This window comes from Portunus trituberculatus, chromosome 34, assembly GCF_017591435.1.
Source record: "Portunus trituberculatus isolate SZX2019 chromosome 34, ASM1759143v1, whole genome shotgun sequence".
Taxonomy (NCBI): domain Eukaryota; kingdom Metazoa; phylum Arthropoda; class Malacostraca; order Decapoda; family Portunidae; genus Portunus; species Portunus trituberculatus.
Genome location: NC_059288.1, coordinates 9,332,550 through 9,360,543, shown reverse-complemented (window position 1 = coordinate 9,360,543; position 27,994 = coordinate 9,332,550). Strand labels below are relative to the sequence as shown.

Below are 27,994 nucleotides of genomic sequence, written 5' to 3'. Positions count from 1 at the left end.
TATTCTCACTGACGATGAACCCTTAGCAAATCATCACTCGTCATGATATATCCTCGAAAATACTCCACTGCAACCCGTTACAACTTATTTAAATATAAGACGTCTATTAATAGTCGAGTATGCCATCCTAAAATGAATCCCTGCCTCGAAACTTGGCGAGCTCATCTTTCTTTTTCATTTTTCTTTTTTATGTAAGATGTGAGAACAGGCCAAGAGCAAAAAAACTAAAAAATAAAAAAAATAAAAAATAAAGGAAAAAGCCCACTCAGTCGTCAGCCCCCATACATGCAGGATTAGCCAAACGACAGATAAATTTCCTGAAACCTCCCTCAGCTGCCATTAAACCAACCAATCAGTAATCATTAACAGATTACTTGTTTGTCAGGACTGTCTGGATGGACGAGCAATCAGGTTTCACAGTAGTAGCAGTAACCTAACTATCAATTCGCATTATTCGTCACAGAAGTCAAATAAAGTTATATAACAGTATACTTCACGTTAATAAAATGTTCTCCTTAATTGAGAGGAAAGCAAGCCGAAGTGAGGGTCAGCCAGTTAAGTTGTTACGTGGTTACTCTCTCGAACGATGGTAAACAATAATGGCTATTTATGATTATGACATTCTTCTCTAATCTCAACAGAAAACCAAACGACAGCACACATCCTGGTTTTCTTCCCTCAATGACTTCTTATAGTGTCAAATCTACAAACACTAAACTATAACACTCATCCTGGTTTCCTTCCGTGACTTCTTAGTGTTACATTTACAAACACTAAACTATAGCATTCACCCTGGTTTCTTTCCCTCAATGACTTCTGAGTGCCACATCTACAAACGCTAAACTACAACACTCATCCTGGTTTCCTTTCGTGACTTCTGAGTGCCACATCTACAAACACTAATACACTGGATGATAGTAATAAGGTACAATACTCTACTTTCAAAACACTAATACATTGGATGATAACAAGATACAGTACTCTATCAATCATGTTTTACTATTCTTGAAAGACCAAAGCACCATAATCCAGGCCATCACTGCCTTCCCCGTGCATGCCAAGACATCAAATTCAAAAGCATACACCTGAGTGGTCTGTATAACCTGACCCTTCCAAACACAGCTATATATGCTACTGGTGCGCGTCGCCAACACACTACGCAGGTGCACGCAACACATTACTCCCTGCAAGCTTCTCATCTTACTTCACTAGAGTCCTATGTACGCTTTTGGTTCTGACACGTCGGAAAAATAACTTGCCTTCATCCTCTCGAGCGGTCATCTCTACTTGTTACTCTTGGTCTTCACTTCGTTCACGTCCTTGGAAGACAGGTGAGGAATGAACTATCAGAAGTATGGCGTGACGCACGGGGAAGCAAGGCAGGCCATTGGTCGACACAGGGCGCTGGTACACACGAAGGTTGGTGAATGCGTGTTAAGAGGAGACGAGGCTGGGAATTGAGATGAACTGGGCGAGACTGGGAGTTTAGGAAGATAGGGAAACCAGCTACCGGAGTATATGTAGGACCAGGATTCGGCGTGACAAGGCGTACGGCAGCGGGCGTAGGCGTGAGAAACTGCATGGGAAGAGTTGGGAAAGGCGAAGTAACGGTAGGGAAGAACGGCGCAATGGGAGACGTGGGGGGGAGGGGGAATCATGGGTGGAATAGTTGATTTGGCTGGATTCATATTGGTGGTGTGATTCCTGCAGCTAGACGGCCTCCTGGTGGCCGGGGAGGGAGGAACTTGAGGCGCTGTGCTGTTGGACGTAAACAGAGCCGTGATTGGGAGGTACGGGGAAGCCGGCTGGTTATTTTGGGGGTGTTGGGAAAGCGTCCTTGGTCCCTTGGGAGGCGTATTGGTGATAATCGATCCTTGGAGAGGCGTATTGGGGAAAATTGACCCTGATGGAGTTGTATTAGGGGAAATCGTTTTTTGCGAAGGGGTATTAGGAAAAACTAATCCTTGAGGAGGTGTATTAGGGAAAAAAAAGTTTTTGTGGAGGCGTATTGTTAATGATATTTTGTCTTCTGTGTAGGTGTAATAGGAACGAAGAAAGAAGGCAGTGAAGTCTGCCCGGGAAAGAAATCTGAAGGAGGGGATGGTCTCTGGGAAGGCGGGTTCTGGCTGGGTGGCTCGGGAAGGCTTCCGTCAAAGGGATATGTGAACCATTTCTCTTGAAAAATGACAAATTATATCATAAGCCAAAGAGTGGAACTGAAAACATGCCGAAAAAAGTTGTTATTTTTGGATAAGTTGAATGTCAGAAAAGCAATGAGGCCAGATGGTGTATCAGGCTGGGTGTTAAAAGAATGTAAAGAGCAACTACTGGATCCAATTTGGGAAATAATCACAAGTTCAATAAGTGAAGGGAAAATTCCACTGGAATGGAAGAGGGCCAACGTAATACCAATATTTAAAGGAGGAAAGGCAACTGAACCACTAAACTACAGACCCATGTCACTTAAAAGTGTCTTGGGGAAATTGTGAAAAAAAAAAAAAAAAATTGGTTAAATATCTTAAAGAGGAACAAGTCCTATTGAACAGACAATTTGGGTTCATGACAGGGAGGTCATGTATATCAAACTTATTAAGCTTTTACTTGAGTTATTGCAGGACTTGAAAACAGAGACAGATAAGTGGACACAGTATACCTAGATACAAAAAAGGCTTTTGATAAAATTCCTTTATGGAAGACTACTTTGGAAACTGTAGGACTGTGAGGAACTTTCCTAGAATGGACAATAGATTACTTGAAACATAGGGAGATGAGAACTGTGATCAGAGATACATACTCATCTTGGGGTAAAGTAATAAGTGGAGTGCCACAAGGGTCAGTGTTAGCCCCATTATGTTTCAGGTTTATGTAAACGACATTCACATCAAGGTAAACAGTTATATTAATTTATTCGCTGATGATGCAAAGCTGCTAAGAGTTATCAAAACCAGAGAGGACTGTCTGCTGTTAGAGGAAGATATAAACAAGATCTATGAGTGGAGCAGGAAATGAAAATTGGAATTTGATGCCAAGAAATGTCACATAACGAAACTAGGAAAGAGCAAAAGAAGACCAGTATGGGATTATTTAATAGGAGAGGAACAAATAATGAAGACTAAAGAGGAAAAATATCTGGGAATGATTATACAGGAAAATCTGAGCCCCAAAAAACACATAAGCAAGATATTTGGTATATCATATAGAATGTTGACTGACATGAGTGGCATTTCAATACATGGACAAAGATATGATGAAAAAAATCATCACAAGCATGATACATCCAAGGCAATATGCAGCAGTGGTGTGGTCTCTGAGTGCTAAAAAGGATATAAGAAGATTAGAAGATTGCTACAAAGATGGTGCCAGAACTAAAAGACCTAACATATGAAGAACAACTGAAGGAAATGGGACTACCAACCATACAAGATAGAAGAGAACAAGTGGACTTAATAGTAATTGAAAAGATACACGAGGAAGACCTGGTACTGGTGACAGAAGATGGAAGGACAAGAGGACATGTAAAGATCAGGATGAGACAGTGTGTGAAGGATATTGGAAAATAGTTTTATACACAGAACGGTGAAGTGGAATGTGTTGAATAATGAAGTTGTTACAGCACAAAATGTACATAACTTTAAGGAAAAATAAAATAAATGGAGACATGGAGACAGGACACTATAAGCCCACTCGAACCCTGTACAATACAACTAGGTAAATACACACACACACACACACCTGGTTACTGCCTCTCACCACCCACCTCTACTAGTCCTCACCTCTTCCCTGAACTTTCTCCCACAACCAGGTGAAATGAAATACAAAGCATGCTTGTCTTTTATATAAAAACTGTATAATTGTACTTGTCAGAATATTACATTTTTATTGTGTTAAAGGTATGAAATTGTTACGACATTACATTGAAATCATGTACAGCTGTATGTTTGTCAAGAATGCTGATGAAGATGTCACGGTAAAAAAAATGGATGATGGAGCATAACAAGGAAAAGAAAGAAAATAATGAAGTTTCCACCCAATAAAAAAATTGAGAATAAAAAAAAAATTGATTCCACAAAACAATGTAGAGGAAAATTGTAATAAAGAAAAAAAAAAAAAAGGGATAAAAACAATGAAAAGAGACATATCAAAGAATAACATGAAATAAGAAAGAAAAGAGAGAAAACAGCAAGGAAGACTTAACAAAAACCAGAATTACCAACTAGACACTGAAAAACTTTGAAATAGAAAAAAAAAAAATTTTAAATGAAAACAAATTAAATACAAATCAGTTTCCCACAATGCAACAGACGTACACGGACTCGAGACTTAGAAAAAAATTATATAAATCTATTCCTGGATGAACGCTGAGTTATATAATATCGCTCAGATCTGTCAGGGGTTAGGAGAGGAGTCACCAGTCATCAGGAACACTCTGGCACAACGGGTTCCCTCACCAGACATATGTACAGCTTTAATATCTTGCAGCGACCATCCTTCCTCACCGATATCTTGGATTCTGTGTGTGTGAGAGAGAGAGAGAGAGAGAGAGAGAGAGAGAGAAATAATCATCACTTTTCTTTGCTAAGTAAATGCACAGTAAGTTTTGATTTCCTTTTTTTTTTTTTTTTTCCTTCATTTTTGAAAGAAGGGAAAACTGGTCAAGGGCGACAGAAGGAATTAAACAAAAAGACCCACTTAAATGCCAGTCCACAAGCAGGTTTGGGAGAGTTAGCCAGAAGAAAAGGATAAATGTTCTGAAACCTTCCTCTTAAATGAGTCCAAATCATAGTTGTGAGTATCTGTGGCTTTATTTCCTTCCAGTCCTTTTATTTTTAGGTACTTGTCTTGAGGTAATTAATTGTTGGGTTAATAAATAAAAGGTGGGTGTATTTTGAGACTAGCAACAGCGGTAGTGAGAGAATGGCTATACTACAGCTCCCCAGGGTCCTTCAGCCAACCATGTGACCAGTGGCTCCCTACACTATGCCGCCGTGGTACAGTGGAACCATGCGTGCTTTGGGGTCCGAGGGTCTCCAAGCACACGGGTTCAAATCCTGTCCATGGTCTGAGTGAAGGTTGGGCTTCCTCACTCGGGGCAACAGTTTCCTAGCGGGTGGGCTTTGAGGTAGGAATCCCATGAATAGTCCACATGGTATATAAAAAAATAAATAAAAAAAAGAATGGGGGGGAGGGGCGTTATCTTGAACACCAGTAATATCTCAAACCCTAAATTCTTCCCTCAAAAATTGGGGGTCGTCAAATACACAGAGTCATCTTATAGTCCAGCATATGTGGTACTCAGAAAGAAATATTAAGAAATAGAACAGGACAAAATAAAACACTTGTGAGAAATGAGTATATCAATAACCAGAACCGAACCAGAAGTAACTCACTCAAGCCTGGTAAAGTGAGGCTTAAGAAAGAGGTAGGTAGGAAGTGGTTCTCAAACAGGAGTGGGTGAATGGATTAAGTTTGACAATGAGGTTGTTAGCACTGAGTCATGAGGGAGCTTCACAGAAAGATAAGACACATTCATGGATGGAGGCAGTAGGACTGACTCTATTCACCTGTAAGGGGACTGGCAATTAAGTGGGCTTTTTTGGGGGGTGTTTGGGCGGAGATTATCCTAGGGCACTTTCGTCTCTTACATAAAAATAAAAATTAATAAATAAAATAAACAAATAAATAAAAAAAAAGGTGAAACTGTACAGCTATAGACTGCCACTCTCAGGTCAAAAATATTCTTGCATCTTGCTTTAATTCATCAAGTTGTTACAATGGACAGGCTGCATGACAGATGGAATGCATGAAGCCAAGCCTTACCTTTAGGGCACTGCACAGTGAGTTGTGCCTGGAGCTGGTGGTGCTGTGTCTGGCCCTCGCTGATCACGTGCATCTTGCCCAAGCCTTCTATCACGTAGATGGTCTGCGTTAAAAACAAAACAATAAAATCTATGAGTTTTATGCCTGTGTTCAGTAATGCCTTCCCCTCTCATTATGACAATTTTCCAAGGCCACAGAAACAACTAGCCAGATTTTTAAGACAGTTTCTCCCTTTAATACACTAGAAATCATGCCACTCTGTCACCAGAACCATAAAAATACTCTTAAAAACACAGGCATCTTACCTAGAGCCTTTGGAAAGCCATAATGGTGAAAGCAAAGCATTTCAAAATATGGGCCTTAGACATCCAACAATGCAAGATTACAACTATCAAACAATTCATTCCATCTATTTGTCCACCATGGCTGGCCCAGGCAAACCACCACACACTGATGCACTGGTGCCTTGATGCCTCCACACTCCTGGTGCCATGGTGCCATTGCCCCCTAGTGCACAGACACTGCCCCATGGATGTCCCTACACCACCACACCAGCTCACTCATCACTGGCCCCTCACCACACCAACACCTCACACCATATCCCTGCCCCTTCATGACAACACTGCTCCCCACCCCACACCTACTCCAATCCTCAGACTACACCAGATGCAGTGTGCCTCTAATAGAATGACCCCCCATACACCCTGGGCCCTGCCATATGCACCCACCACCACCACCACCACCAACGCACACACACACACACATACCATCCTAGCCTGGCTGTGCCATACAATGTTGCCACGCTCCAGGAAGAGGAAGGAGTTGAAGATGGTTTTCTCCTTGTTGTGCAAAGATCTCGCCACATAGCATCGGTAGTCCTTCTTCTCCAGGATGAAGAAGCGCAGGTTATTGAAGTCCATTTTGCCCACCACTGTCACCTTCATGTCTGTCAAGATGATGTGTGTGAGAGGCAAGACAACACACCGCTGCAGTGCCTTCATGGCTGCCGGGCACACCTCTCCTTAACCACTGAGTAATCACGGCCATTTCTCTGCTGCAGCTACTTTAAAATACTGCATCAGCTACAAAGTGTAAAATATATTCCATTTCAACTCTCTCTTATGAATGCTAAGGGAGATTTCATTCCTTGCTTCTGGTACTGTGATTTGTTGCTAATATTTCCACTACTAAATTCTTGCTAGCCTTATAAAACTCTACTAATAGTGTAAGAAAACAAGTGTTGGTACAGGAAGCCATCAAGCCTAGACGTGGCAGTCCCTGTAGGAAACATGCCTACCTATTTCAGTCTACCATCTTCACACATAAACCTGTCCAATCTTTTAAAACTCTGATCAAAGCTTTAGTACAATTTCAAAACACACCACTGACTTAATCCCTTCAGTACTGGGATGCATTTTTACCTTGAGTTTTGGGTGTGATAAGACAATTTTATTGACATTAGGAAGGGTCTATGGAAGTTAGAAGATTAACAGCCACAGTCTTCACTATTTTAATTCCCATGTAAGTTTCTGAAGCTGTATAAAATCACCAAATAGTTACCAGAATCAATATAAAAATGCGTCATGATACTGAAGGAGTTAACAGTAAGAATGTTTCACTGCCAATAGTTCCATGTGAGGAAATTGATGAATGCCCCAAGGATAAATAAATACATAAATAAATAAATAAATAAATAAAAAAAGCCACACTATCATTGGTTGTTGAGGGTTTGGTTACAGTGCTTCCCTGAGTACTGTGCAGCAGCAAGTCAGCCCTGCACTGTGACATCTTCATAACATAACTCTCTGTTCGTCTTTGTGTGCTTTTATTTACTTTTTTTTTTTAGTTTCTATATATGTTTATGAGGCATGAATGTTATTTTTATTTAGGAATATAAACTTTTCATTATCTGAGTACTGGTGTGTGTGTGTGTGTGTGTGTGTGTGTAATTCACCACTACCATGGTCGTCTGCTGGTCACCCAGCCAGTCTTCCCCATTACAGAGCAAGGTCAAAGCTCATAGACCAATCTTCGGGTAGGGGTGAAACCACAACACACTCCACACACTGGGACAGCGAGGCCACAATCCCTCGAGTTACATCCCGTACCTATTTACTGCTCGGTGAACAGGGGCTACACGTTAAGAGGCTTGCCCATTTGCCTTGCTGCTTCCCAGGACTCGAACCCGGCCCTCTCGATTATGAATCAAGCGTGCTAACCACTACATTACGTGGTGTGTGTGTGTGTGTGTGTGACGCAAAACAACAGAATCTGAGCACCTGAAAACAAACAAATGAAAAAATAAAGAAAATGGATAAATAACATTAAAATAAATCAATAAATACACAAATAAATCAATAAAGTAAGAAAAACACAAAATACTACACATAGAGAAAAAGAGACAGAGATTGAGAAATAGCAAAAACGAGTTGAATAAGAAGAAAAGACTGCAGGACAAGAACAGAGCAGCAAATAATAATAGTAGACAGAGAACTGGACACTACAGCACGCCAAACCCTCAAACACAGACTAAGTGAGTGTAACCTCTGCTGGCACCATGAAAATATAGCATTTCTGTAAAAAGAAAAAAAAATATATGTAGAATTAGCAAAGTATGATGTCAGTAAACACAATCACACAGGAGCATTCATAATAGACTAAACTTTAAATTATAGAAGCAAAAAAAAATGTAGCTGTGAATTTGAAGCCAACAAAATAACAAGGCTAATAATAATAAATGTGGGAAATATGTAGCAGGTGGATAAGAACATGAATTAATAGGCAAATACAAATATATACCAAAAAATAAATGAAGAAAAGGAAATATCAATAACATACAAAATAAGAAAAGAAAAGAAAGCAGTGAATTTGACGCCAACAAAATAACAAGGCAATAAATGTGGAAAATATGTCACGGATCCATAAAAACATCAAAAATAAAATGGAAAATATAAAAAATAAACAAATAAAAAAATTACAACAGAAAATAAAACAAAAGCACACATGATTAGGATGATACACAAGGCCATGAAAGAACAAAGAGTGTTTCTCCTATGAATGATATAAAAGTGTCATCAATGTGTCACTAGAACCACAAAAAAAACATCAGTCTGTGTCACTTCAAGCAGAGCCTTTGGAAACGGGTGTGTGTTGCAGGTGTTTGATAATACAACACATCACGCACACCTGTCCCTGGTAGAAATGTCACAAAGTCATCATTTTTGGTCTAGAATGAATAGAAATGTGTCTATATGATGATTAGCTGCATTCCACGGACAGCACCACAGAAACCAACAACTGCTGGTATGGTGGAGGTAGCTGCCTTGTATTTCTTTATTCATTCATTATTTTTTATCTGTAATATTCAGTGTAGCAAGACATGGCTCCTGAGGGCAGCTGGGCACACGGCTCACCACTGCAGGCTATACAATGACACGCCAAAGACAATACTTTATTTCTCTCATAAAAATACAGAAAGTTGCTGTATGGTTAAAGTTTTATATACACAACACTGACTCAATTAACACCTGATGAATAAATGATGAAAATTTGCGTAGACAAACAAACATTTCTGAAGAGCAAGGTAAATGGCTACAATTCAATGGATTAGTAACAGGAACATTTACATATATTTAATTACTGAAAAATAGTAAATGACCTCAATGAGATTTGCAGACATTTTCATCGAGTGAACAAAGCATTCTTCAAACCTCACTGGCCAGCGCCTCACATGCACTCACTGCTGGCTGAGGTGGAGTCCTGCCTGGCTGACACACAAAGGATGCACCGGCCAACAGTGGAATCATCATCGTTTGTGTTGTCAATAGTCAACAGCGTTCCAAATAGCACTGGGTGGTTCCATGAAGCTTCAGAACTCACTGTGGTACTGAGTCAATGTACAAACTTATGGGTGCAATAAAATACAAACTATAAATACTATCATTATTTTACATGACTTTTACTTTTGACTCACACACACACACACACACACACATTGAGAACCTCAAGAGCTATTTTACAAACATAAACTGGGAGGAGATGGAAAACTCAGAAACAGTTCAAGAGAAATATAACTTATTTTTGGAAATATAGACCAAAAGAAGAAGGAAAGAAAGATTGGTTTAATGCAAGGTGTGGTATGGCAAAGGAGAAATTAAATGAAGCATGGAAAAGGTGGAGAAGAAACAGAAATCCAGAAAATAAGAAAAACTTCAAAACAGCAAGAAATGAATATGCTAAGGTGAGAAAGGAAGAAGAAAGGAACTATGAAAAGGATATTGTCGAAAAATGTAAGGAACAACCAAAATTGTTCTACAGATTCATAAATGGAAAAATAAGACAAAGAGAAACAATAGAAAGGTTAAAAGGAGAGAACGGAATGGTGGAAGACCCAAAAGTATGGCAGAACTGTTAAATAGTAAATTTCATGAGGTCTTTACTAAGGAATCCAAATTTGAAAGACCACAGGGTAATAGAGAGACTGTCTATATGAAAGAGATTAAAGTAACCAAGCTTGAAATAAAAAGTTGATGACGGAACTGGATGAGGAAAAGGCAATGGGACCGGATGAAGTCTCAGGCAGAATACTGAAAGAATGTAGGGAAGAACTAGCAAGTCCTATATACAACATCATAAAATGCTCAATAGAAAATGGAACAGTGCCAGTGGAGTGGAAAAGAGCTGAGGTGGTTCCCATATATAAGAGAAGGAAGGAAGAACCTTTAAATTACAGACCGGTATCACTAACTAGTGTAATATGCAAGATGTGTGAAAAGTAATAAAGAAGCAATGGATTGAGTTTCTTGAAGACAACAAAATATTATCAAATAGCCAATTTGGTTTTAGAAAAGGTCGGTCATGTGTGACAAATTTATTGAGTTTCTACTCTAGAATAGTTGATAAAGTACAAGAGAGAGAGGGATGGGTTGACTGTATTTATTTAGATTTAAAAAAGGCATTTGATAAAGTGCCACATGAAAGATTACTATGGAAGTTAGAGGAGAAGGGTGGCTTAAAAGGAAGCACATTGAGATGGATGAAGAATTACTTAAGGGGGAGAGAAATAAGGACGATAGTTAAAGATATGAAGTCCAAGTGGAGAACAGTAGACAGCGGAGTGCCACAGGGTCAGTATTGGCGCCAATACTTTTTCTCGTATATATAAATGACATGCCAGAGGGAGTGAACAGCTACATAAATCTGTTTGCGGACGATGCGAAACTGTGCAGAGTCATTAAACAAAAAGAGGATTGTGAAATACTACAGGAAGACTTAAACAAGATCTGGAAATGGAGTAAAAAATGGGAGATGGAATTCAATGTGGACAAAAGCCATGTCATGGAAATGGGAAAAGTGAAAGACGACCAGTGGGAATCTATAAGATGGGAGATGGAGTAGAACTAGAAAAGTAAAAAAAGGAAAAGGACTTGGGAGTGACAATGGAAGAAAACAATCAACCGGTAAGCCATATTGATAGAATTTTCAGAGAGACATATAATTTGCTAAGGAATATTGGATTAGCATTTCACTATATGGACAAAGAAATGATGAAGAAATTGATAAGTACTAAAATAAGACCTAGATTGGAATATGCAGGAGTTGTGTGGACCCCCATAAAAAGAAACACATAAGGAAATTGGAGAGACTACAAAAAATGGCTACAAGAATGGTTCCAGAATTTAAAGGGATGACATATGAGGAGAGACTAAAAGCTATGGATCTACCAACCCTGGAACAGAGAAGAGAGAGAGGGGATCTGATACAAGTTTATAAATTGATTAACGGAATGGATCAAGTGGATAAAGAGAAACTAATCCTGAGAGAAGAATATGACATTAGAAGCACAAGATCGCATAGTAAGAAACTGAAGAAAGGAAGATGTCTGAGAGATGTTAAAAAATTAGTTTCCCGCAAAGATGTGTTGAGACTTGGAACAGTTTGAGTGAGGAAGTGGTGTCAGCAAAGAGTGTACATAGTTTTAAAGAAAAATTGGATAAGTGTAGATATGGAGACGGGGCCACATGAGCATAAAGCCCAGACCCTGTAAAACTACAACTAGGTAAATACAACTAGATAAATACACACACACACACACACATATACATAAGGTTTGTATTCATGAAAGTATTTCCACAGATACAGAGCAAGAAATTCATGTAAAATTAACTTCACACACAAACCTGCAGACATAACACTTCAATAATTGAGAAGTGTGCAGTGTGTGGTGTGCAGTGTGCAGTGTGTGGTGTGTGTGTGGTGTGCAGGTGTTGCAACAGTGGCCAGGTGTGCCTCCAACAGAGCAGGAGGCACAGCTTATGTTTGTCTCCAGGACTGACTCACCTTCACTCTCTACAAGTTCATGCCACATAAAAGTTATTCAAAAAGAGTTCATGTTTTCAATATTTTTGTAGTTCATACACTTGACATGTGTGGATCTGATTGCTGCAGTCATGGAACAAATACTATGGCATCTGCCCTTCCTTACAAGTACAAGTCTGGCCAGCCCTGCACAGTGTCCTCAGCATTGCAGAGATACCAACACTCATATATAATCATAACAAAAAATCCATTGAACTTTCATCAGGTACTTGAGGTTATGCAATCCAATGCAGTACAACTTCAGAAAAACATCCTCTTATTTTGGAAAGCTTTGGTGCTTCCTATCAACATGCACTACTCAAACTTTACTTGTGGAGTCAGTTGCTGAGGTGACCACACACACACACACACACACACACACACACACACACACACACACACACACACACACACACACACACACACACCAGCCACTCCCATCACCACCCACAACCAAGGAGTGATGGGCCTGGCTTGTTAGAACCCTAGACCAGAGAAGCGAGGGTTGGCAGTGCTCCAGTGAGGAATGGGAGAGGAGAGAGAATGGATCAAACCACAGTGCATAACAGCATATATTGTAAGAAGAAGAAGAGCTTGACTGAAAACTGAAACTAAAACAAAAATGGTGACCTCCCTACCTCCCACACTGATTCTGGACGTCTTGGACTCTTCCAGGGCCGGCTCATTGAAGTAGTTGAGGTTGGGGGAGAAGAGGCGGCGCTTGTTGGGTGACTTGTGTGGGCTGCTGCCGGGTGACCACTTGGAAAGAGCCTTGATACTCTTCCTCACCTGTTTGGGACTCAGCGCGGGATGAAGTGCGATTGATCTGCCAGCCCTTGACTTTTCTGAGGGCTTACTGGGTTTATTAGACGTGACAGTGGAGTTGTCAACCTTCAGTAAGTCCTCGGTGAGAGTGATGCCCCGGCCTAGCTGTGAAACTGAGACACTACTGCAGTCTATCACCCTCTTCTGGATCTGCATGGAGGAGTCCTGCTTGTGGTGGATGACCTTCACCTCTCCATCCGCCTGCCTCTCCACCTGCACCTTCTCAAAATTCCAGAACTCGAGTCGTCCAGTTCGAACACGCGAGGAGCGGCGGACACTCCCTTCACCTGCAATACGTAACAAAGCATGAGAAGACACAGGAAGCTGCAGGAAGCCATCAGGTCTACATGTACCACTAAGATAACACCTATCAATGTGTCTAATCTACTTTTAGCCCCTTCAGTACTGGGACACTTTTTTACCAGGAGTTTTAAGTATGATTCAACCATTTTATTGATATTTGGAAGGGTCTACAGAGGTCAGAAGATTAATGGTCACAGCCTTTACTATTTTATTCGCCCCACATAAGTTTCTAAAGCTGTATAAAACATCACCAAATAGTAAGCAGAATGAATATGAAAACACGTCATAGTACTGAAGGGGTTAATGCTCCTTCCCTAATGAGTCAGTGATGCTAAACACACACACACACACACACACACAGCAGAAAGAAAAGAATCACAAACCGAGAGGTACAAACAAGTGGTGGTGCACAGGTTCACATCAACATCATCACTTCTCACTGTGACCTGATTCCTGTGTCCATTCCATTCACCTACAACTAACTGTACCACTCTGTCTGAGAAACAATGCCTTCCTATCTCTTTATGCTTCAATCTCCTACTTCTTTGTACCTTGATTACTGAGCTGTGAAGTGAAGTGAAGTGAAGTGAAGTGGGCCGCAGATGTGTTCGCTTACCTCAACGCACCAATCAAGGAGGTTTCAAGATGTTTATGTCATTCTTTTAGCTAACTCTGCCGGACTAGGTTGAGGACTGGCATCTAAGTAGGTCTTTTTTTTTTCAAATTGGCCAGATTTTCCCTTACATAAAGAAGTAACAGAATAATACATGCGGAAAAAAAACAAGAAGTCGGGTTTCAAGACGTGTTTATCCCATTTTTTTGGCTAACTCTCCCTAGATCTGCTTGCGGATTGGCACCTAAGTGGGCGTTTTTGGATTAATCATTCTTGTTACCTTTGGCCAGATTTCCCCTTACCAAAAATAAATAAATAATAAAAAAAATAACAGAACAATACATGTGATAAAATGAGAAGCAGGGAGAGAGACAAAAACCCACCTTCCATTGTGTCCTCTTGTCCCTGGCTCTCCTTCCTCTGCCTGTGACCTTCAGATGCTGTGGCTGTTAACGCTGTGTGACTCTTCTGCGGCCTACCACGTTTCCTGGGGCTCACTGTGGCTATGGTTGTCATTGTGGCTGTGGCTGTGGTTGTGGTTGTGGCTTCACTGACTTCACCTTCACCCAGATCACCAGCTTCTCTATCTTTCTGTGGCTCCTCTACATCCATTTGCTCCTGTCCTCTTGGCTTCTCACACTCCTCCTCCTCCTCTGGGATAGTCACCATGCTCGGATCAATAGAGTAGCTGGTGACCTTCGACACTGCCACATGTTTCCGAGGGGGCAGTCGAGGCACCTTGAACACTCCAGGCCCTGTGACCTCAATGGCTGTGCTGGAGAGAACATTGCGGAAGCTGGGCTGTTCAAATGCTGTGGCGTTCTGTGTGGTGTCCCTCCCTGTGATGCGAGATCTGGAGTGTTGTTTCACTGAGTCATTGAAGAAACTACCACAGAAGTCTGGAAGTGTGTGAGGGAGATGTAAGGTCAAAAACAATGGTTGGGGGTGAATGTAAGATTGAAAATAAGGGTTTGGGGTGGATATAACACTGAAAATAAGGGTTCAGGGCAGATATAACACTGAAAAATAAAGGTTTGGGTAAGTATAACACTGAAAATAAAAGTTTTGTGCATATATAACATTGATAATAAGGGTTTAGGACAAATATAACACTAAAAACACCTGATGACTGATCCTTTCCATTAGTCAGCCAGTCTATTAAAGAACCCAGTCATTCCTCTTTTTAGAATTTGACTTTTTTTGAGCTTGAAGCCATTAAGATTATCAGTAGTAGACGAGAGAGAGAGAGAGAGAGAGAGAGAGAGAGAGAGAGAGAGAGAGAGAGAGAGAGAGAGAGAGAGAGAGAGAGAGAGAGAGAGAGAGAGAGAGAGATACAAAGACACACAGATAGATACAAAGACACATAGACAGATACACAAACAGACAGACAGACAGACAAAGAAAGCCCAGTCCTACTATAGTCACAACTAACTTAACCTTACAACCCAAAACAATCGATCACCATCACATTACTGACAGGAACACCAAAACCATCCTCACCAATCCAAGCTCTTGCCACGGCTCTACTGCACCAATCACAAACACAACAAACACACCACTTACTTGACCGACTCTGCGAAGGCATTGTGACATCACTCCTGTTATTGTTATTGTTGTTACTCTCACTAATCTCTGCTGCTTTCCTGCCCTCCATCACCTGCTGCTTATCCAACCCTTTACTTCCCGATCTCCGTCTTGTTAACCTCGGGGAAGATCCTGCAGCCTTCCTTGGAGAGCTCTTGTTACCTTCTTTCTCTTCTTTCTTCTTTTTAAACCTTGGAGAGCATGCAGAGTCTCTATTATTATACAGGGATTGAGTTCTGGCCTTCCCTGGCAACTTCTGGACTGAGACACTTCTTCTCTTGCTTCTAGACTTGAGGGGCAGAGAGTGGTCTTCTCCATTCACTATCGTACCATCTTCACTCATCTCTGAACAGTCCAGCTTGCGTTTTTGCCCTCTCTGTGTCAAGGAACATGGATTTCTAATGATTGGTGAGTTTTTTGCATTCTTTGGTACTCTGACTTCTGATTTCCTAGCTGGTTGTTTAGAACCGAGAGATTTGGTGGTTTTCTTCGCCGCAACACCTGTATTGTTGGAACATGTTGAATTTCTAATGATTGGTGAGTTTTCTGCATTCTCTGATGTGCTAAGTTTCGATTTCCTGGCTGGTTTTTTAGAACTGCGAGATTTGGAGGTAGTTTTCGCTTTAACACCTGTATCATCGGAACATGTTGAATTTCTAATGACTGGTAAGTTTTCTGCATTCTCCGGCGTGCTGATGTCTAACTTCCTGGCTGGTTTATTAGAACTGTGAGATTTGGAGTGTGTTTTCTTCGCTGTTTTACCAATGGGTGGATTGGCCTTCTCTTTGACATCTGAGCAGTTGACTTGGGAGCCTTGGTAGTAGCTTCGAGAAAACAGCTGGAACACAGAACACCGCGTCAGCTCAATCTCATTATAGATGATCGTCTTGCAGGTCGAGTCCTCGGGCTTCTCAAAGTTCCAGAACTCTAAGGGGCGGGTTCTGTGGCGCCCCGACCGACGCACCTCACAAGACTCATCCATGGTGGTGACGCATTACCTGAGAGAGAGAGAGAGAGAGAGAGAGAGAGAGAGTTAATACTTTTTATATTTTTTTCATATGAGGAAAAATCTGGCCAAGGGCAACAAAACTACTAAACAAAATGGCCTACTTAAATGACAGTCCCCTAGCAGGTCAGAGAGAGAGAGAGAGAGAGAGAGAGAGAGAGAGAGAGAGAGAGAGAGAGAGAGAGAGAGAGAGAGAGAGAGAGAGAGAGAATTAACCAAAAGAATGGGATAAATGATAAATGATGTCTTTAAACCTCCATTTTTAACCACAGAGAAAGGCAAGAACTAGCAGTGGGGTTACTGACAAGGACTCTTAGTAAACTGTAACTAAAATGGATACTAAAATAACAAAAGAAAGACTAAGTGTAGCATTGTAACATCAAAAGTGTGCTGGAGTATTAAGTGAACTGCAATGCTATAGTGAGGAAAGTGTAGCCCCCTTTAACACAGCCTCACTGATAGGGCTCTACCACTCTACCTTACCCAATCCTACCTTATCCTACCCTACCCAATCCTTCCCTAGCCAACCCAATCCCTACCTATCCTACCCAATCCTTCCCTACTCACTAATAAAGAGTTAAGGATGATTGGGAGCACTAGTTACCTTTTGTATTAGAGAGTTGGACAGAATAGGGATGAGAGGAAGAAAGCTGTGTGCAGTGATGGTTGGGTAGGAGGGGAAGTATGCAGGTAACAAGATCAGTAGAGCAGTTAACATGAAAAATAGTGATAAAAGACAAAAGAGATGTAACATTTCAGCAGTGAGAAAGAGGCTGAAGATAGTCAGTCAGAGGAGGGGAGTTGATGAGATGAAAAGCTTTTGATCCCACCCTATCTAACAAAACTGTGTAAGTGGAACATTGTGAGCATGGTCCTGATTGAAGTCACCCCTCCAGCTCTCCTCATTTCCTGGCTCACCCTTTGTAGCTCTTTAACTCAGCTGACATGACGTGGGAATGAAAATATGATAACCAAAACTAACCTATCTTTAACCTCACCTCACCTAGCTAACGTAACCTTATTGAGGCGACACGCACCGCTGATACGTCTTCCTCGGAACACTTCTGACCGATAGTGTGGTTAGGTTAGGTTAATTCTATCGGTTCTATAAGGAAACTGGCAACTGAGTGGGGTTTTTTTCCTTGTATTTTTTTTCTCTTGGCATCCTCTCTTACATAAAAAAAAAAAGGTAAAGTTAGGGTTAAGTGAGTTTTGATTATCATATTCTAATTCTCACATCATGTCAGCTGAGTGATAGAGCTACGAAGGGAGAGCTGAGAAACAAGGAGAGCTAGAGGGATGACTTCATTAGGACAGCGCCCACATATGTAACTTCAGCACATCACAGGGTCTACATTTCTGGCCCAATTTTATCCCTACTTACTTAGCCTGTCAGAAATTAACCCCTTCAGTATCACGATGCAGTTTAATATTCATTTTGGTGACTATCTGGTGATTTTAAAGACTCAGAAACTCATGTGGGGATTAAAATAGTGAAGACTGTGGCCATTAATCTTCTAACCTCCATAGACCCTACCTAATGTCAATAAAATGGTCTAATCATACACAAAACTCATGGTAAAAATACTTCCCAGTACTGAAGGGGTTAATGTTATCTCTATCACACAGCGAACGGAGAAAAAAACAACCACAAAGAAACTAAAGCAATGAAAGATTAAAACAGAAAATATAAAACACAATTCAGGTAAGAGATTCAGGAAAACCAAAAATAGGAGGGCAAATCTGAGCATGTCCCACGAACACTGCCAGACCGGGTTAGCTTAGGGATCCAGTGAAGGGAATACCAGTTAACCCCTTCAGTACTGGAATGCATTTTTATGAGTTTTGAGTGCGATTAGACCATTTTATTGATATCAGGAAGGGTCTATGGAGGTCAGAAGATTAATGGCCACAGTCTTCACTATTCTAATCCCTCACATGAATTTCTGAAGCTGTGTAAAATCACCATATAGTAAGCACAGTGAAAATAAAAATGTGTCATGGTACTGTAAGGGGTTAAAACTGCACACTTCCCACTAATAACACCCAGAAGGCAGTATTAGCTAGTACAGGAGTTCAAGACACACCTGGTGATGCATACAGGCCCTCCTCACCACCACCACCACCACCCCCACCAGTCAGTCTATTAATCAACCCAGTCAGTCAGTCTATCAACCCATCCAGCCAGTCTATTAAGCTAGCTGGTCAGTCAGTCTATCAACCCAGCCAGCCAGTCAGTCAGTCTATCAACCTAGCCATCCACCCAGTCAATCTATTAAGCCAGTCAGCCAGCCAGTCAGTCATTCTATTGAGCCAGCCAGTCAGTCTATCAACCAACCCAGTTAGTCAGTCTATTAACCCAGCAACCCACCCATCCATCCAGCCAGCCAGTCAGTCAGTCTAATAATGTACTTAGGATTGCCTTCGTCACTTCTCCTGTCTTTAATTCTCACTCAGTCTTAAATTTGCACTCCAATGAGGCACCAGTCAGTTCACCAGTCACCACAGCGTCACTGCTACTCTTACACACACCACAGCGCTCTTAACTCACCTTCACCACTATCACCAATATCACCACTGTCACCACACCAACACCACTCCAATGGCCTCACTCAGTCCCTCTCCCTGTCTGTGGTGGTGTTTTTATTTGAAATTTGAACATCAGGCAAGCGTCAGTCACCAAGATCGAATGTGTTGTGTACGCTGAGGTGGGTTGTCTCTGCAACGGCTCCTCTCATCTTGTTGATTGATTGATACATTTATTGTTGAATTGATAAATAATTACAACAGAGGAGGATGGGCCTTGCTACCCACCCCCGGGCAAGGGCTTAAGGTTAAAGTATCACAAAAATAACTCTGGACAGTATACACAACAAGAATATAAGTATTTCAATAAATAAATACACATATTGCATGAATTGATTGAGAGAAAGAAGAAAGATGGTAGCAAATTATACTTAGGTTTTCTAGACAGAGAAAGCATATGATAGGGTGAACAGAGAAATGCTAGGTAGAGTGCTAGAAAAGATTGGGCTATGTGCAAAGATAGTTAACATAGTGCGAAGTATGTATGTGGATACAAGACCTAAGTATAAACTATGAGATGTAGAGACAGACTGGGTGAAGAGTGAGAGGAGTTAGGCAGGGTTGCATATTATCACCAACCCTCTTTAGCTTATATACAGAGGAACTGGCTGCTAGATTGAGGAGAATGAATGCAGGTGTAAATGTGGGGAATGATAAGATATGTGTGCTCTTGTATGCAGATGATGTTGTTATGAGTGAGTCGGCAGAAGAGCTTCAGAGTTTGCTTGATGTTGTAGATGGGTATGGAAGAGACTTTGGAGTGAGGTTTAGCAGTGAAAAGAGCAAGGTAATGGTTGTGAATGGGTCAGAGGATGAGAGGAATTCAGTGTGGAGACTAGGTGAGAACGAGATGCAACAGACAGATGAATACAAGTACCTGTGGATGTGGATGAGTCCGGTTGGCTGCGTGAAGACAAAGAATGAGAAGATAAGCATGGTGAGTCAGTGGGTAGGTCGGCTAGGAAGTGCATCAAGGATGAGAGCGAGTAAATATGACGTGCTGTGAGAAGTTTGGAAGAGCGTGGCTGTTCCGAGCATCATGTATGGTATGGATGTGATTGCATGGAATGAGGGTGAACTAGAAAAGTTAGAAATAGGGCAGAATAGAGTTGCAAGAATGGCACTTAATGCACCTAGATATGCAGCAGTAGAGGCCCTTAGGGGAGACATGGGTTGGAGCACTTTTAGAGAAAGGTATGTAAAAGCGACCCTAAGGTATAAGGCTAGGTTAGAGCGAATGAACGATGCTAGAATAGTGAGAAAAGTGTTTCTGTGGAATGTCAGGAGTAGCAAGTGGGGGAAAAAGTGTGCCAGGATGGTGGTGAAGAGTGGTCTAATAGTTAGTTGGGCTTTTCAGCAGGTAGAAGGAAGGCACTTAGAGAATGACTGGAATATGATTGTTAGAAATGGAGAGGGTAGAGAATGGGGTATAAGGAAGTGGAGGAGTGAGATAGACAGAGTAGTGAAAGGTGTGGGACTGAGTGACTGGAGGAATAGGATTGAGCAAAAGAGTACCTTGGAATGGAATAGAGAGAAAGAGACCCCAATGTATGAAGAGTGGTATGATGGAAGCCTGGGTTGGGACCTTCTCTTCCGAGCTAGGGCACAGTGCATGGATGTGAATGCAAGGAATTATAGATGGTCTGAGTCCCGCAGCAAAGTGTGCCAGATGTGTGACATGGGAGAGGATGAGACGGGAGAGCATGTGGTGCTGGAGTGTGTGAAGTATGCCAGAGACAGGTATGAGATGATGCAAGTGGTGCTGAAGGAGCTGGGACATGACAGAGTGGAGATGACAGGAAGGGAATGGATGGTGGAGCTGCTGGGACTCTGTGGGGAGACCCTGTAGATAGATAGGTGAGCAGATAGATAAGTCAATAAATTTTTGTATAATTGACAAGGTAGATGTGTATGGAGATAGAAAAACGTATATATTCCTCTACTTATCACCACTTCACCCTTATTTATTGCCAGAAACACTCGTATAAACGGGATGGAAATAGAGAATGCCAGAGATAGTGTAGTCTGCCTCTTAAGCACCGCGGGAGATGCCAACACTCGCTGCACAACAAGATACAGTTTTAATATTTCCTGTTTTGACAAATAACCAAAGTCTGGACACAATAGCGAAGGGAAAGATGTCACAATAACCAGTAAAATCATTATGTGGTGTTGGTACTAGTATAGTGTCTCATTAAAAAGAGATTTTGTAAGAGCATGTTATCATAAACATATACACACCTGCTCCTTTGACAGACACCGCCTGCTACGAATGGGGCGGCAGTTGTCCAGTGGTCGTGGTGACAGTAAGGGTGGTGGTGCTGGCGGTGGTTATAGTGTCCCGTACACACACACACACACACACACACACACACACACACGGAGCCATAAACACTCAAAAGACACTCTTATATACGGAAAACACTCAAGACAGCCCCAAACACATCCAAAACATGCCTACACACACACACACACACACACACACACACACACAAGTGAAGTGTTGCTCTATCATCAACAGTTTTTAAGCAGCGCCAATCACCAATTACGAAACGGCAAGACAAGCAGTGCAGCCCTCACCACAACCTCCACACTGCCTTACCTTCATAAATTAAAGGTACTTATAAGGCCATTCACTTATTGTTAGGTTTTCTTTACGTATGGGAGTGAAAACAGTACGTAAATATTAATATGTTATTGGTATAACGAACATTAAAGAGAGCCAGGCGTCTGTATTACCCGCTGATATTTGCTTCTTTCACTTACCGTAAGCCAAACATGTGTCACAATGCAGCCACCAGTCACTATTTCATATCCCCTGGTCAATAGTTCCCTAAGTGGCTTAATTTTAGCTTGGTAAGATGATAAAGGCTAAATATGAAGGTCCCGCCGCCGCTCTTCCCGGTGTTGCCTCCAGGCCCCCTCCCACCCAAGTCCCACAGCCATCACCCTCCCCCACGGGGCAGCCGGCTGGGCCAAATACTTTTTTTTTCAAATATTTCCTGAGGATATTATTACGCTTCCATGGTAAGTTTTTATGGTTTGTTGAAATGTTTCGTTGTGTTTGAAGTTTGTTCCGCGCCTGTGTTGGGTAAATATGTAGGGTTTAGAGTTGTTTTATGGCGTATGTTAAAGGCTTTTCAACGGTCAAAATTTTTCATTTCGAAATTTCAGGTTTCTTATTTCACGGTATAAGTGGGTCTTTCTATTATCAAATAATCGCTTGTTTTCTTTTAAGCGTGAATTCAATCTATTGAGTGAAATATGTGGACTTTGAAATGGTGTTTGGTGGTGTTGAAAAAAAGTCTTATTTTTCTTTATTTTATTTTCTCACGTTTGTGCTTCTCGGTGTAACTCGCTGTGGAATGCCTTGAAAGATACCTCACACTCAATCAAATGTGGTAAAATACTCACCAAGTGAAAATGGCTTGACTTTGCAGGGCGTTTTAGCAGATTTGTAAATTTAAATTTTGTTTTATATTTAGTTTACTTAATTTAGACATTTTTTAAAAACTAGTTAAGCTGGAGTTGTTTTGATATTTTTAAAATTCGTTTTAGTATTTATCACGTCCTAAAATAACATGCATTCGGCCGTGGCTTCGTTTTTTCGAAAAGTCATTTTTAAAATTAAATGATTTACGTAATTTAGCCGAGTCACCCCCGCTCCCGTTCTCTTTGACGACCACAGCTCAGGTGGTGACTCAACATAGCCCCAGGCTGGCGCCTTTTTTCCAAACCCGCTTTTCGTCAATATTTGGCTAATCTATAGTGATTTCTACGTGTTTTCGTGTGTTTCTAGGTTCATGTGTGTAGATAGTAGTAGCAGAAGGAAGTAGAAAGGAGTAATAAAGGAGGATAATGTGTAAGACAGGAGAAAAAGAGGAAGAAGAGGAGGAGAAACCAAGCCAGAATACTTAAGTCACCCTCCTTTTCCTCAATATTTTGTCTAATATCTTGTGTTTTGATGTGTTTCTAGGCTCAGACGTGAAGACGGAAGCAAGAGAAGGAAGAAGAAGGAGAAATAAAGGAGGAGGACGAAGAAAAAACGAGAAATAGAGGCGGAATAGGAGAAGGAACCAAGGTGGAAAATTTAGGTAAGTGACCCTTTTAATCCTAACGTTCTTTACAGTGCATAGTGTTGCTCTGGGGTATATTTGGGGTGTTTTAAGTATGTTGCAGGGTGTTTTGGGGGTGTTATAAGTATGTTTTGTGCGTATTTTTTTGTTTCGAGTGTGTTTTAAGTCTCCTAGTTGTATTTGACGTGCCTTGAGAGTGGTGTGGAGGTGTGTTTGAGGATATGCATGTTTTGAGTGTGTTTTGGGGCATTTTGAGGTGTTGCATGGTATTTTGAGTATGGTTTGGATTAGTTTTGAATGTTTCAAGTCATTTGGTGTGTACTGGGTGTTACTATATAGTTTTGGGTATGTTGTCCAGTATTTTGAGTTATTGCATGATGTTTTGAGTGTGTTTGGGTTAAATTTGAGTGTTTTAAGTGGTTTTGGTTTGTATTAGGGGTCTCTTGGATGTTTCTTGGGATGATTTCATTATAAAAATGTGTCTATAATGGAGTGTGTGTGTGTGTGTGTGTGTGTGTGTGTGTGTGTGTGTGTGTGTGTGTTTGGTGTCATTTTGAAGTGTTTCATGATGAGTTTAGTGTGCTTTCGGATAATATTGAGTGCTTTGAGTAGTTTTGTGTGGAAAAAGCGTCATGAGTGTGTGTGTGTGTGTGTGTGTGTGTGTGTGTGTGTGTGTGTGTGTGTGTGTGTGTGTGTGTGTGTGTGTATGTGTGAGTGTATTGTGTGTGTGTGTTTGTGTGTTTCTGTGTATCTGTATGCATCTCACTCACACAATGCAATGCTGGTAGACAGACCTGCTGACGACCCCTGCACGGAAGACCAACGACTATGTGCCTCAGACAGTCAGTTTTCCTACGGCGGTGTGAATGGCATCCCGAAGCAGCGCATGTGTGACGGCTTCAGTGACTACTGCAGTAGGGGAGAGGTGAGGAGAAGGCCTTGCTTGTGTCACTCTGGCACGCAAGGCTTAGCTCATGCCTTCAACTCCATTGTTTCATATAAAAGTTGCAGAATTTTTTACATTATATACAGTATAATACAAAATCACAACTTGACACTACGGAAGCAAATGCTTTTGTTGTGGCAGGATGAGTTTGTGCAGCTGTGTGACATTGACGAGTGCCGGGAGAAGAATGTCGGGTGTGTGTGCATCAACACTCCAGAGACATACTGCTACTACTTACTAGTGCCAGTGCCGTCCATGCAGGGTACAGACTCGTCAGGAATTTCAAGTGTGAAGGTGAGGCCTGGCTGGACTGTCACTGTCACTCTACTACGGTCTGTCTTCTTAAACTTGTCAGCGCTTCACCTCTACATTTAGCAGCAGCCTAAAGAAGTTAGTGTGGTATTCAAGGGTACTTTTGTTATTCTTGGCATACATCAACATGCATTTTTTCTCACGAGTATGACTGAGATCAGCGATGTACGGATAAGTTGTTCTGTATGATTAAGTATAATTTTATCTTGTCATATGTATTTCAAATGAGTACTGATATCATTTTTGTAGTTTTCCTTAACATATTGTTGAATATGTGTTCATGAAATGCGTGTAAATCTCTAGTTACCTCCTCTTTTGAACCTGTATCCTTAAGTTGTAATAAATATGTGTTTCTGAGAGTGTAATTCTCCACCCTCAGACGTTGACGAGTGCATGGAGTCGCCCAGATCCTTTCCCTGTGGACCATCCCCTCAGCAGTGTTCGATCCGCCCACCAGCATCACCAACGGTCAGGAGAAGACGGTCATTGAAGTGTCAAGTCCCCAAGCTGGCATGGTGGTGGGTGTTGTGCTGGGTTCCCTCGGGGTTCTTTGCTTTGCTGTTGGGCTAAGTCAAGTAAGTAGTTTTTCACTCCTTTATGCTGTGGATGTGCTGTGGCTGTGCTGTGGCAAAGATGGCGTAATTAAGTAGTGGGTGGGATTGTAGCAAACTTTAAACACTTCCTAAATTGTTCTTGACACACTGACAATATTCGTTTAGTGTATAGTTAGCCGACTCACACTTCATACCTTTCCTTTCATCTCACCCGCAACATGTTCATTGTACAGATGTTTGTCGGGTTCCTGAAGATGCGTCGACGTGTTATAATCTGCGCAAGCTTCCCCAACCCAGCCAGTGTACCACAAGACAACAGGCACTGAAGAGGACGGGAGGAGGGAGCGAGCGGCTCCATGCACCATTCAACAGGACGGCATTGTATTCCTCCCACAGGAGTGACTACAGCGAAGCAAGCCCAGAATAAAGCGTTGAGTAACCGTGATGTGAGTATTGTGGTTTGCACATCACACTTTTATCTCCACGTGCCTCATTTTAAAAGGTTTTGAACTCTTTGTTGTTATTTTTACAGAACTTGTTACTGTTGACGTTATTTCAATATTGTTCCACCTCTTGTTCCAGGATTCGGTACTACTAACACCAAACAAGTGAGGGAAGTGTTTGGAGTGAGCGTGCAAGACATACAACAGACACCACACTGCTGCTGCTCCTCCTGCTGCTGCTGCTTCTGCCGGAGTAGTCAAAGGAACAAGAGGAGCAGGAGGAAGAGGAGGAAGAAGAGGGTGATTCTTGGAGACGTAGCAATGAAGTTGTGAAGGTTGGTCACAAATCTTCATCACTGGTGTAGAGTATTTCATTGACCATTTGTAGATTGGGTGGATAAATTTTGTATATTTAATAGAAAGTTGTAGATGTGTAGTGGGTAAGGTTTTTTGCAATGCCTTATTTTCGCCAGCAAAAAGCAGTGATATGGACAAGTTGTGCATAGCATCGTGATAGGAGTGTACAGTGTACGTACATAGTGATGTATACCTCTTTTTCTTTTCAATGGTAAATATTTCTATTTAATATGTTCTATTTGATATGTTCAATATGTTTTCATGTGTTATTTTATATACCTTGCAATGTGTTATTCCCTGTGTAAATCCTCTGCTTCCAGCCTTAATACGTCCTGTTATACGCTTATTAGTTTTTCATATTTCCTTCCAGATGTCTCTGGTGTGTGGCCTAGTGCTAGGTTATCAAGTTCCCTTGTCCCGCTCGAGAGAGAGAGAGAGAGAGACTAGGATCACCACCGCGTCGAGCTTCCTGCCCACCTCCCTCCATTGTCCTTAGCCCTCACTTATATGTGAACGTTGTATTTATTTTCATCACGCCTCTGTGTTTGTAAAGAAAGAGTGTTCCAATAAGTGAGTTCTATTTGCAGCCACATGTGTACTTCAAAGGTGTTTTGCTAAGTGGTGAGGTGTTGTGGTGTATCTGTCGGTACGGTGTTCGAGCTACCTTTCGCCCACGTTCGTGACGCTACCTTCCGTACTGCATTTAATGTCTGGATTTCCTTTTTTTACCCCCTCTCCTGATAAACCTTAAAAGTGTGATTACGTTGGTTCAGTGTACATTTCCCTCGTGTAACGGAGTGAAAAGTCAACCTCCCTCCATGTACAACAGTGTCGGGAATCATTTCCCCCGTGTCAGGGTGTCATGGGATATTCTCTTACGTTTGGTTGCTTGTGGGGTAATGATACGTGTAGTGTGGCATACTGGTGAGTGAAGCTGCATAACTCTCTACTCTGCATCGTGGATCTGTTTCCTCATGAGTATTACTGTTATATGGGTTATCATTGGTGATTATGGTGCTTGTTAGTGAAGCTATCTTTGGTTAATATATGTATTGTTTTTGAGTCATGTTTAGAATTCCTTCCCCTTTGATTTCTGGCACGTCCGTGGTGGGTTAGACGTTAAGTCAGATGCCAATGTGAAATTTCTCTTTGAACTCGGGCGTAACAATATGTATATAATATTTAAAAGAGGTAAGTGTATATAGACCAGGAGAGGAAAGTAACCTGTTGGGACACGAGTCCTCTGGTCATCACTCATCATTCGTGTCACCCATCATGATCGTTTATGCCTTAAGGACCAAATGACCAACGTGTTCATTCCATGCTGGAGTTCACCCTGGAGAAACACGTAATGAATGAAGATAACGTTCCTTGTTAGGAGACGCCATCTTCTTAGTGAGGGAGTGTAGCAAGCATGCTGGCAGGTGGCTAGTCATACATCAACAGCTGTGCGTAGCGCGTGTCTTGCTGCCAAGCCATGACAGTAATTAGTACCAAATAGTAGTAGTAGTAGTAGTAGTAGTAGTAGTAGTAGTAGTGGTTGTCACTCACACTATTGCAAGGTGTGGTGTAGACGTGGCTCTGTTTGTTGTGATCACAACAATTTGTTCCTTCTCGTGTGTCTCCAAGATTGACCACAAAAGTGTCTTTTTTGTTTTCTGGGGTGAAGCACAAAGGTATTGTTACGTGTTCCCAAAGATGATGTTTTGAGAGTCTTTCAATGCAATACTTAATGTAAGTTTGTGGCCAATGTTTTGCAGTTTTTGTTAGTTGTGTTTATTTTTCATGCCTATTGATATGACGATATCTTGTGAATGATGCTCCTGTATATTTGTAGTGGCAACACAATATCTCTTCATATAATAAAATGCATAATGTATCGACCTGTTTTCCTATCAGTTGAAAGAGATGCACAACAACATCTAGTTTGCAAGTGAAGTTATATTAGTGAACAATTTGTTGCATGGCGCCACCACAGCGTATGAGGTGACACGATACCACAATATAGTTGCATGGAAATACTTGTAGTAGTAATATGGAAAGTGAATGCTTGCCAGTGTGCTGCTTCCTCACCACTCGCTAACGCCGTCGCCTCTTTCCCATGGCTGGCGGCACTTTTCCAAGAGAAAGAGAGATGATGGGAGGAGGGAGAATAGAGAGTGAAGGAGAGAGGAGAGAACACAGGGAGGGAATGTACAAAAACGAGCCAGGCCTT

The 27,994-nt window shown here is 41.5% G+C and overlaps 1 protein-coding gene and 2 long non-coding RNA genes across 4 annotated transcripts; 2 read left to right on the top strand and 1 right to left on the bottom strand.

Annotated features, from left to right (window-relative positions):
- Positions 1-3,820: 3,820 nt before the first annotated feature.
- Positions 3,821-19,212, bottom strand: LOC123512785. Of its 2 annotated transcripts, none has more exons than XM_045269367.1 (7): positions 19,057-19,212; positions 15,479-16,497; positions 14,299-14,814; positions 12,813-13,286; positions 6,585-6,763; positions 5,818-5,920; positions 3,821-4,510 (listed from the first exon to the last, which is right to left on the bottom strand). In XM_045269367.1, the coding sequence occupies exons 2-7, from the start codon at positions 16,479-16,481 to the stop codon at positions 4,416-4,418; spliced, it is 2,370 nt and encodes a 789-aa protein (XP_045125302.1). In that variant the 5' UTR covers positions 16,482-16,497; positions 19,057-19,212; the 3' UTR covers positions 3,821-4,415. The 2 variants fall into 2 exon arrangements, with proteins under 2 accessions (XP_045125302.1, XP_045125303.1); XM_045269368.1 differs by lacking the exon at positions 19,057-19,212 and adding an exon at positions 18,593-18,965.
- Positions 19,213-24,817: 5,605 nt separating this feature from the next.
- On the top strand, positions 24,818-25,620 carry LOC123512672. Its single transcript, XR_006677161.1, has 3 exons — positions 24,818-25,000; positions 25,213-25,425; positions 25,562-25,620. It is a non-coding gene; the product is annotated as an uncharacterized LOC123512672 (long non-coding RNA).
- Positions 25,615-26,841, top strand: LOC123512673. The gene is made up of 2 exons (XR_006677162.1): positions 25,615-25,757; positions 26,150-26,841. It is a non-coding gene; the product is annotated as an uncharacterized LOC123512673 (long non-coding RNA).
- Positions 26,842-27,994: the final 1,153 nt, after the last annotated feature.